General features: G+C 42.6%; 1 protein-coding gene across 2 annotated transcripts; it reads right to left on the bottom strand.

Moving 5' to 3' along the window:
- Positions 1–3,734: 3,734 nt before the first annotated feature.
- On the bottom strand, positions 3,735–10,898 carry LOC121545535 (coiled-coil domain-containing protein 22-like). Of its 2 annotated transcripts, XM_041856135.2 has the most exons (15): positions 10,491–10,898; positions 9,852–10,029; positions 8,980–9,112; positions 8,661–8,767; positions 8,264–8,348; positions 7,874–8,043; positions 7,514–7,726; positions 7,178–7,369; positions 6,041–6,277; positions 5,848–5,949; positions 5,621–5,728; positions 5,389–5,484; positions 5,102–5,161; positions 4,878–4,952; positions 3,735–4,732 (listed from the first exon to the last, which is right to left on the bottom strand). In XM_041856135.2, exons 1-15 carry the CDS (start codon positions 10,538–10,540, stop codon positions 4,619–4,621), a joined length of 1,920 nt encoding a protein of 639 aa, XP_041712069.1. In that variant the 5' UTR covers positions 10,541–10,898; the 3' UTR covers positions 3,735–4,618. The 2 variants fall into 2 exon arrangements, with proteins under 2 accessions (XP_041712069.1, XP_045065254.1); XM_045209319.1 differs by having other exon boundaries at positions 9,852–10,898.
- Between the last annotated feature and the right edge of the window lie 376 nt (positions 10,899–11,274).

Raw genomic sequence — 11,274 nt, 5'->3', positions numbered from 1 at the left:
GCATTGTGGCCAGATTAGCTGGTGCCTCCCTGTGTGCAAATTGTTTGACAGATATTGGGTGCGTTTGAGTGATAAGTCTAAAGCAACCGACTGCAGTCGAGGAGTGAAGTCGGGGGAGGTGCATCAGCAACCAATGATGTATATAAACCCTGGATTGCTGATGCTATGTATTGGCCATTGAGAGGCTTTGAAGCCACCGGTCGGCCATATTGGCACTCCCCTGTAGAAGCACTCCTCCATAGGAATAAATGGAATTCTACAGTATTCCAATTAAATGTTTCAAGGACATAATTACATGTATTTAAGTATGTATGTTGTTGTAGTGGGGACAGTAACATTAGCAATCTCTAAAAATTATACTTTAAGAAAAATGTTTTTATATATATATACACACACTACCGGTCAAAAGTTTTAGAACACCTACTCATTCAAGGGTTTTTCTTTCTTTCTTTTTTTACTATTTTCAAATTTTGTAGAATAATAGTGAAGACATCAAAACTATAAAATAACACATATGGAATCATGTAGTAACCAAAAAAGTGTTAAACAAATCAAAATATATTTTATATGTGAGATTCTTCAAATAGCCGCCCTTTGCTTTGATGACAGCTTTGCACACTCTTGGTATTCATAGTTTTGATGTTTTCACTATTATTCTACAATGTAGAAAATAGTGCAAATAAAGAAAAAACGTTAAATTAGTAGGTGTTCTAAAACTTTTGACCGGTAGTGTGTGTATATATATAATTTGTTTTATCTTTAGCTCACATAATATAATTTAAAAGTATGCATTAAGGGGTCTGTAATAGAATAAGTGTGGCAAATGTAGACATTAATAAATGCATTTCTATAGCTTCCAAAATATTTTTTGCAACGATGGGGAAGTCCCAAGATGATTTATATATAAATCATTGATCTGCGACAGCTGAAAGTCAGACACTAATGTAGTTTTGCAACTGCAAGGCTCAGATCAACATGGCAGTGTTGCCATTGGCTGTGTTCGAGAGCATCAAATCCAAGATGCATTGTGGGTAAATGGTGACTGACTGACCGACAAATAATGAGTAGTTATTTATGATGCAAGGTGATTTGTAGAGCAGTCAGTCGCCTGCACTTTCGAACCATTTATTTGAACCAGCTAATTGTTTATAAAAGGGTTTCTTTATAATGTCGAAATAAACATGCATCTAACCCCCATGTCACACACTCACAAACTGAAGTTAATATAATATGTGTGTACACATTGTACAATCAATTAGTGAGAGCGTGTCAAATATCACATTTATATGTATATTTCCACTGTACAAATAAGTCAAGACAAATTGGTTCCTTTTTCAGTCACGTCTTTGGTCAAGTTCGCTTGGGTCAAACAAAAACACCTTAATGATTGGTTGACAACAGAGCCTCCCACCGTGCAGGCGATGGCTCCAGGATTAAGTTGTTGAAGAGCAACTGCAGAAACTTGCAGTCAAAATTCATGACCGTTGATCACATGATTTTTGTAAAGTTCATGCAGTCGACATGTAGGCACAAAAGTCTGAGAACTTTTATCCCCAGAATGCAACGCACTTTGAAAGGCGTTGAAAAAAGGTGATCCACTCGAACGCACCCTGCAGTCAGGCTAATGTAGCCTGCTGTAGATGAACGTTGATGAGTCGTGAAGTCGGGGGAGGTGAATCTGCTACAGCCGAAAGTAGGACCCTGTTGTGGTTTAGCTACAGCAAGGCTCCGTCCAACATGGCAGTGTAGCCATTGTTTATAAAACTTTCTATGGAATGTCAAAATAAACATGTAAATATGTGTACACTGTACTATCAATTGGTGAGAGAGCGTCAATATCACATTCATTTGTACATTTCCACTGTATACATTTGAATCGCAGCAAAGTTTCAACCAGGTCTTTGGTCCGTTCACTTGTCAGAAGCAACTGCAGGGACTTGAAGGCGATTTTATGGTTTTCACATTGTTTTTGTAAAGTTTATGTAGTGGACATGTAGGCGCAAATCACCTGTTAGTGAGCATTTCTCATTTGCCAAGATAATCCACCCACTTGACAGGTGTGGCATATCAAGAAGCTGTTTAAACAGCATGATCATTACACAACACAATGCCACATTTTGTCTCAAGTTTTGAAGGAGCGTGTAATTGGCATGCTGACTGCAGGAATGTCCATCAGAGCTGTTGTCAGAGCATTTAATGTTAATTTCGCTACCATAAGCCGCCTCCAACGTTGTTTTAGAGTTTTGGCAGTATGTCCAACCGGCCTCACAGCCGCAGACCACGTGTAACCACGCCAACCCAAGACCTCCACATCCGGCTTCTTCACCTGCAGGATCGTCTGAGACCAGCCACCTGGAAAGCAGATGAAATTGTGGGTTTACACAACTGAAGAATTTCTGCAAACTGTTAAAAACCGTCTCAGGGAAGCTTATCTGCATGCTCGCCGTCCTCACCGGGGTCTTGAACAGACTTCAGTGGACAAATGCTCACCTTCGATGGCCACTGGCACGTTGGAGAAGTGTGTTCTTCACGGTTGAATCTCGGTTTCAACTGTACCAGGCAGATGGCAGACAGCATGTATGGCTTCGTGTGGGCGAGCGGTTTGCTGATGTCAACGTTGTGAACAGTATCCCATGATGGCAGTGGGGCTATGGTATGGGCAGGCAAAAGCTACGGACAACGAACACAATTGCACTTTATCGATGGCAATTTCAATGCACAGAGATACCGTGATGAGATCCTGAAGCCCATTGTATTAACGTTTATCCGCCGCCATCACCTCAAGTTTTAGCATGGCAATGCACAGCCCCACGTCACAAGTACCTGTACACAATTCCTGGAAGCTGAAAATGTCCCAGTTCTTCCTTGGCCTGCATATTCACCGGACATGTCACCCATTGAGCATGTTTGGGATGCTCTGGATCAATGCGTACAACAGCGTGTTCCAATTCCCGCCAATATCCAGCAACTTCGCACAGCCATTGAGGAGTTGAACAACATTCCACAGGCCACAATCAACAGCCTGATCAACTCCATGCGAAGGAGATGTGTGGCGCTGGATGAGGCAAATGGTGGTCACACCAGATACTGACTGGTTTTCTGATCCACGCCCCTACTAAAAAAAAAAAAAGGTATATTTGACCAACAGATGCATAGCTGTATTCATAGTCCATAGATTAGGGCCTAATTAATTTTAATTGACTGATTTTCTTACGTTAACTTTTGAAATTGTTGCATATTGCATTTATATTTTCATTCAGTGTACAAATCACCTTACATCATAAATAACTCATTATTTGTAGATCAGTCAGTCACAATTTAACCATGATACATTACGGTTTTGATGCTCTAGAACACAGCCAGTGACTTTAGAGGTCAGTATAATGATGATTCAAATAGTTTGACCATCCAGATCTGTTTACACTTGATTGATAGACACCAGACGTACCTGACTACCTCCGGAGGTGGTCAGGAAGATCTGATCACAATCAGATCACAATGTGTCTAATCGTCTACACCTGTCAAAAAATTTGACCACAATCAAGAATGTTGACAAGATTAGGACAAAGGGTGGATGTTAGCACCAGGTATAAACAGGGCTAGAGCCAGTTCAACAGGCATCCCCTCCAGGATCAAGCAAAAAAAAGGACTGTATACAAACATGACAAGGACCTTTCAGCATTTCAAATGAAATAAACATGTGAAAGAAAACAGTACAGGACTTCAATAACATGTTAATTTTCTGCTATGACAAACATTTTGTATTGTTTTTATACACATTTCCATTCATTGTCAATCAATGTGGTTTGTTTTCTAATCTAGACCATTTCAGGAGATCAGTGCTCAAAAGGTGAGGCCATTTACTTTGCACCAAGGCTCCCTAAGCCAAATAACACTGAGCCAATGAGACAGACAAAAGCAGCATTTGATTTCAAGGCATGAGAATGAACTAGAAAGGACAAACCTAGTATCTCCATATCGACTTCAGTTAAGACAAAATATGGCATGAATTTCTTTCAGCACAAGTCAATGGATACTTAGGCCGTACCTAGCCACTGCATTATTCTGGTGAACGAGGGCCAACATGAAGAAATTCACCTGAATTGCAGCGCATTTCAAAGTAGCTCATCAAGACATTTACTTGATGGATCTATCAGAACTACTGCAATTTTGAAGAACTACTATACATTTCTAATAGAAAAAGTCTGAGAGGATCATTTACCAAACTACTTTTTTGATTGGGTGGAATCAATATGGAACCAGTGTATGGACACCAGGGATGCAAGGCCAGTATAATTCATCGCTGTGCTGTTATACATCACACATCTTTTCTATATCCAGCATGGTTTTTGGGTAAGCCAAGGTTTGTGCATTAAAAATTGTACAAAAATCTATCTCCCCTCCCCCATGTGCTGTCAGTGCTCCCAGAAGGCAATGCAACAGTGGACAAAGGACAGCGTTGAACGTCTTGAGACCAGATGAAGTGTGCTTTCTTGGTTCCACACACACACACACACACACACACAGGACAGGCAGTCTTGAGGGCATGCTTCCAGTCAGTTTGACCAGCAGACAAGTCAGGCGGCCACTACGGTGCATCATGCTGAGGAGGGTCATGTCAGGCCTCTCTGATCTTGGCAGCCAGAGCAGAGTTCTCCTGGCGAATGGCTTTGTAGTCCTCCAGGATCTTCTCCAGGTTGCTTACAGTCTTCTTACCATTCTCAGTTTCAATCTATGGAGAGAAGGAAACTTACAAAGTTTGCTCTACCAAGTCAGCCCTAAATCACTATGTTAATAAAATGACAAACTGACTCTCATGTTGTACAGAAGCAGTGCAAGTTAGTGATTTGGAATAAAATAAAGGGGGCCATATATACCTGTTCCTCCAGGTCTCGGATCTCTCTCATGATTGTGCCCGTGTCCTCAATAGTTTGGATCAACTGAGTGCAGTTCTATACCAAGGAAGATAATCAAGTCACACAACTAACCAATGTAGCTATAGGCACCTAAAATGACCAAAGAGCACCAGACCGAAGGATATACAGTATGTATTGCTCTTCAGTTTCTAAGAGAAGGTTATATTCTGCCAACAAGCTCTTACCTCATGTAAGGCTGCCAGGTACTTGTAGGATTTGCGGACAGATTCGTCTTTCTTCGCATCCTGCACAGTATTAGGAAAAGTATTGATTAGGCAAGAAGGAACATCATTGGTATGCTTTCCTGGAATTTACAAACTGTGGTATAGAATAATTGGAATGAAAGGCATGAGCAAACTGATAGCATGGTTCCTTGGTAGCAAGTTGAGCATTTTCAGGTGATCTAGAAGGGATTTCTTTGACCTATAATTCCAAACAGTAGACGCATGAGTTCTCTTGCTAGGTGCTCTACCTTGAAAACCAGTTCATCAGTCACAGCGAACGTTCGGTCCAGTTTCCCAGTCAGGCTGTTAATCTCTTTCTGCAGCTCCTTAGTGTCAGACAGAATCTACAGAGACCGAGAGTCGGACACACAAATACCATACTTGAAATCACTCTACTCAGAATCAAATTGAGTTTTAATTCCTTTGTTTTTGAGGAGATACTCAGGACTGTATTGTTGAGAGGTGTCCCAAACGGTGTACCTTTGTAATTTCTTCCTTCTGTTTCCTGATGTTGCCAACGATCTCCAGGATCCTCGCAGTGTACGCTGAGCGGGAGACATCTTTCGGGAGATTCTCAAACTCTGTTATCTGAAGGAGAAGTCATATTCCCAAAAAATTGTGTCAGACATACAATGCATGGACCGGAACCAAATGAATACACAGTGTGGAAGTAAATCATCCCAAATACATTTCATTTCTTCTAATACCAGTTGTTTATACAGTCCCTCCTTCTTCTTGGACTCCTCCGCAGATTGACGGATTTTGTTGTGAAGCTCTTTGATTTCAGATAGCTTTCTGGAGGACTCAATCTACAAAAAATAATGGAAGTTAAAATAAGAATTTCTCTCTCACACAGTCAAACACACACACATGGGTGATATCCAAGGAGATTAATGCTACCTCTTGGTTGCTGCAGAGCTCCTTGAGCCTGCGGTGCTCATCGATGAGCGGAGCTCTGCGTTTCTCCCACTGAGTGGCAAGGTTGACCACTCGCTTGGCACTTCCCTCCACCAGGGCCTGCAGCTTGGCCAGGTTGTTCTCTACGTCAGGCATCAGGTCAATGGTCTGCTTCTTCATCCGCACAGAGTCCTCCTTCTCCGCGTTGCTCAGCTCTTTTTGCTTCAGCTCATCTGACACCTGCACACAGACAAGAGACAAGTTAGTCTCGCAGGGTGACTACATCTTATATGTCATAGTTCATTTGACTGTGGTAACTCTGGTCGAAGATAGGGATAGGTAATCATTTCACTATTCTAATAGTATCATTAATTTTTGTTGGATATCCGAAATACATGCGTTTTTCTTTTTACTTAAGTTTTTAACCTGAGCACTGCTGCGTGAAGGAGAGAAGCTGGCGTTCTATTGCTGCAGCTGCGGAGGGGGTGGAGTGTGTGAGATGGGAGGGAGCAGACGGAGGGAGAGAGACTCCAAGGCAACTCAGCTACAGCCATGACTAGCTAACTTGTAGCAGCCACAATGTTATTTATCGTCGCATATAACAGTGCCTGTCTTGACTGGAAAAGCCTAGAGAAGCTAGCTAGCTAGATAAAACAACAGCCTACCTGTTGGTTGCTCGTTGTTGTCTACTCCTCATTTCGCTAACTTTTCATTCCATAATTTTATTCCATCTTGCATTGCATTAGTGAACTCACTCCACTTTCTACACATTGAACCTCTTTGCCATTTTGATTGGCCAACATAAACAACAAGCTACACGTGAAGGCTTTTATGGGGTGCACTGTGCACATCATAAACTACCTTGAAAAGTTGGTTGTTTTATTTAAAACCATTTTTTTTAAATGTTATGGTATATCCTTTTATGTAACAATGCCATATTAATATTTTAATTAAAGTTAGAAAAAGCCTTTTCAGTGTTAAAATAGGGCTATAATAAATCCCCCCCGCAAAAATGAAAACACACAGTTAATCGAAAATACAAATTTCTGTTCGGATATTCGAATAACCACGCACATCCCTAGTCTGAGGTCTACACAAATACAGAGTTTATCTGTTTCAAATAAGAGAGGCTCCAGTTACCTGAAGTATGGATACGGTGAGCTGCCTCATGTCTCCGCCCACCTCCTCTAGGCTGAGGGAGAGCTGCTGGAGCTGCTGCTGCAGGGAGGCCAGCTCCTCCTGCTGTCGGGCCTGCAGGTCCTCCTCCGACTGATGCGAGCTGGGGCGGGAGCTGGCCGCTGCTGCCATCTGCTGGGAGGCTTTCGCAGGCTCCTGACACACACACACACACACACACACACAGACAGACCAGTTAGAGAAACATAAAGGCTAGATTCCGATTGTCAATAAAAGGGGGAACATTTGTAGATGTTGCTCAATGTCTTTGGGGCAGGCTTTGTTCAACCCTTCATTCACCTGTGTGAAAGTGAATTTCTCGGTGTGAGTGAAGCGGGTGCCCTTGGCGAGGATGTCACCACCGAGGGTGGAGCCCCCGAAGGACTGCAGAAGCTCTGTGAGATCAGAGCCCGACCTGTGGGCACAGAGTATGTCCGGGCGAGGCTGGGCCGCAGCGCGCAGCTGCTCTTCGATACGCTTATGCAGACGGGCGCGCTTCCTGGAGCGATATTCCTGGGTGGCCACGAGAGGAGACAGAGTGGAGTTCAGAGATTAAAACAATGCAATTAACAAATAAATAGTATTATTGTGCTCAAATTCAAATTGACCAAAAACTTGAAAAACTATCCCTTTAAGTGAACTATCCCTTTAAGAGTGTACCTCGGGGGTGAGGCGGGAGAGGAGGCCTTGGCTGTTCCACTCATTTTCCCACTCCTGGGCGGCACTAAGCTCCTCTGCATGCAGCTCCAGCAGGGAGGCCGGCACTGAGGCATGCTGCGACGGCTGGGCAGTCACAGGGGGAAGAAAGTCCCTGTGGTAGTCCTTTTCCTCTGGAGAGGGGGTGAAAAGAATGACGTGGTATACTGGGATTGAACTGTTACCACAGGCTCTTATTTCAGTGGCAAAGAAGATCTTGTACCATGCCTAATGTAACACATGCTAATGTATATAGGCTACACATTCAGAACCCTACACAATTGGAAGAATTGGATTGCAGAATGACATGCAATGACAGTCAGTACAGAGGGTCCTGTGTATTCTGGGGTTTACCTTTCAATTGCTTTTTCCCAGGCACTTTGAGGCAGTGCGGTAAACTAAGGGTCTGAGAGTGGAAACTGTGGGACGGTCCTGGGTTCTAAAAAGAATAAAAATGTGAAGTGAGAACACATACAATAAGTGGGAACACTTGACACAAAGACAGAGATTCAAACAGGAAGTTTGTATAGTGCATCATTCTGGTATATTGAGTTAGTAAATATCCAGGAGGTCATGAAAAACAGGATAAACTTGATAGGGGCATTGCATTATTGTCTCACTACTTTCACTGATCAGCCCTGAAATCTAGCTTCCTTTATAGTCTAGGAAACCAACAGTTATTTGTCAGTGTTTCTTAACTTTAGCTGCCATGTCATTGATAATGCTTTGTGATATAGCCAGCAGGACATACCTGTGTTTTACAGAGGAGGGGTAGTCTGCAGGATGGAGGGAGCCAGGGCAAGGCCAGCTGAGCTTTGATCTGGGCAGCTATCAATTTCTGGAGGAGGACCGATTTACCTGTTAAGGGGTACAATGAATGCGAGACAAATAAATACTTATAGATAATATAATTCTCATTTTGAGAGGTTCACAAACATTCAATGTATTTTTATTGATCAGATTATAAAGCAAAAAAAAATAGTCCAATGTATAAGAGGAGAGCTAAAGTTAAGGTATGAAGGGTATTCAATAATGACAAGAAGTACAATGGTGGGACATGGAGTCTGTACCTGCTGGTTGGTCCAAGGCCTCAGCACTTTCTCTGGGCAGCTTCTCCACCAGGAACATGAGCAGGGAGCGGATCTCTGGCTCATTGCTGTAAAGAAAGGTCTGGTAGCCAATCTCTCCCTTGTAGCCAAGGTCCTGCATAGAAACGCATGTCAACCTGGTTATGGAGTCTACTCATACACAGGTCATTGACCTTTGCGTCACATGCCCCACCCAATCTAGAGCATGAGGGTCATTAAGCGTGAAAATGGAACCAGTCCATGACATTGTATGAAGACCATCTATGAACATGTGGAATGATGGAGCCTACTTCACAAAATCAGCAAATCAAATGTATTCACACTTGGGAGATTCTAAATATTGTAATAAAATTCAATTTCAGAAGATCACTTCAATGAAGTTATGCAAGCAAATGGGCTATTCAATAAAGAAAATCGAGTGAGGAAATAAAAATAGTTCAAAGCAGTGGTCAATGAGATGGAATGGCATTAGGATATGACATGACTTCACATTGTAGCAGGCGGTCAAATTGGTTGCTGAATGACTTCTACTCAGACATTAGTGGTCCAGACTGCATGCATGTAGTTGGGACCATGAATAACTGAGCTTGCATGTAGTTGGGACCATGAATAACTGAGCTTGAGTTAATGACAGTAAATTCATTTTAGAGTATAAAAAGACCTTGGACTGAGTATCATGCAAAGGGGTTATAGGTCATATGGGTACATCAAGAAGACATGCATGGTTATTCTTTTAGATGCAACAATATCTTAATCTTCCTCATTTGATCAACATTGTCTTGGGGTGAGAGTGTCCCGAGCCCCACTTCGAAACAGGAGGGGGAGCACTATCCCTTTTCTTTTTGACCTCTCACCTGACAGGCTTGTGCCAGGCTCATGCCTACTCGGAAGCGGGCAGACATGCTGAGGGGTAAGGAGGGGGACAGGCCGCTCCCCAGGGCCGGGTCGATCACTCGCAGACATTTCACTACCGCCTCCACTATGAGCTCACTGGAGAAGCGCTTCACACTCTGCACATCCTCCCCCACGTCCCTTTGCAAACACACAGAGCATGAGGTGCAGGTGCACGGAGTTAACTTCCCATTTGTGTCACACACACACTTCTCACTAGTCATGTGATGAGCCGGTTAACGTTACTCTTTCAAATGACATTCAAAAATGTGTAGTGTAGCTAACTTGACCGATATGGAAGAATTCTGGTCTAAACACTAGCTCAAAGATTTTCAGATTGGCAGAGTGAAAATCAAAACAACCAGCTGTTAGAACAAAATTGTACAAGTGTGAATGAATCTAGCTAACTTAGCTAGCTCTCTACACTTCAGCAAATGTTCACAAGGAAAATATCAGCTGAGATATTGGCTCTGATGAGTAACGTCATTGAATGTAGCTAAATCAATGAAGAGAGACACAAATAAGCTACAGGAGCAAGCAAGCTGGCAAACGTTAGCTAACTAGCAACAACAGGTTCTTGATAATGTTGGCTAACTACTTACGTGCCGGTCTGTCTAAGCGAGTGAATTAAAATCTTATCAACTTCCTCCATCACTGTAAGAAGATGAAGTGCCTTGCAATTCCTTTAGCAAAAAGCCTCCCCTAAATTACAATCATTAGGCTTCAATAGGCTTCTTTTGGCTAGCTAGCTAGCAGTTTCACAGGCTTGTCCATTCGAAAAAAAAAAAAAAAGCTAGCTAGCCTGTTTTTAGCTGGCGAACTAGCTAACGTTGTCACTTCTCAACGCATGAACAAGAGGCACTACAGATGCCATTCCAGTAACCGTTCCATTTTAATACTTTTTTGTGTTCCCCTAAATGTCTTGTAAAATTCTTTTCATCGTATGAGAGCTAGCTAACAATTTCGTGAAACCTAAAATGTTGCATCTCTAAATGCATGAAGTCATATGGGAGGAGTATACGGTAGCAGTGTTCTATGGGATGCTGAGTTTCAACATCCTTCAGCAGTGTTGTAAAAATACTGGAGAGTACGGCAAGTAAAACTCTGATTCCCAGCAAGCCATCGCTGCCAAAGTCGCATGACTGGGTACTGTGTCAGAGAGGAAGAGGCGAAGCGAAATGATTTATGCCGCGTTCAAGTACTAGTCAGAACTAGGAAACTCGGAAATGTCCGACTTGCTAACTGGTTGAACGCGGCACGGTATAACTACAACCATTTAGCAAGTCGGACATTTCCGAGTTTCCTAGTTCCAACTAGCATATGAACGCGGCATTACTCCACCCACAATCTGTCCATGCGAGATAAGCAGACAATGTGGCGATTTTT

The sequence above is a fragment of the Coregonus clupeaformis genome, chromosome 30 (genome assembly GCF_020615455.1).
Source record: "Coregonus clupeaformis isolate EN_2021a chromosome 30, ASM2061545v1, whole genome shotgun sequence".
Classification (NCBI taxonomy): domain Eukaryota; kingdom Metazoa; phylum Chordata; class Actinopteri; order Salmoniformes; family Salmonidae; genus Coregonus; species Coregonus clupeaformis.
The sequence above is the reverse complement of the archived record's forward strand: the minus strand, read 5'-3'. Positions and strand labels throughout refer to the sequence as shown.

What these genes read in the sequence shown, in the direction of transcription:
- LOC121545535 (XM_045209319.1), bottom strand. Translation starts at nt 10,112, where the DNA reads ATGACTAGTGAGAAGTGTGTGTGTGACACAAATGGGAAGTTAACTCCG. An exon ending in TGGGAAAAAGCAATTGAAAG is followed by an intron (nt 8,044 to 8,263) that starts GTAAACCCCAGA and finishes CCCCCTCTCCAG; the next exon opens with AGGAAAAGGACTACCACAGG. An exon ending in TCCGAGACCTGGAGGAACAG is followed by an intron (nt 4,733 to 4,877) that starts GTATATATGGCC and finishes TTCTCTCCATAG; the next exon opens with ATTGAAACTGAGAATGGTAA.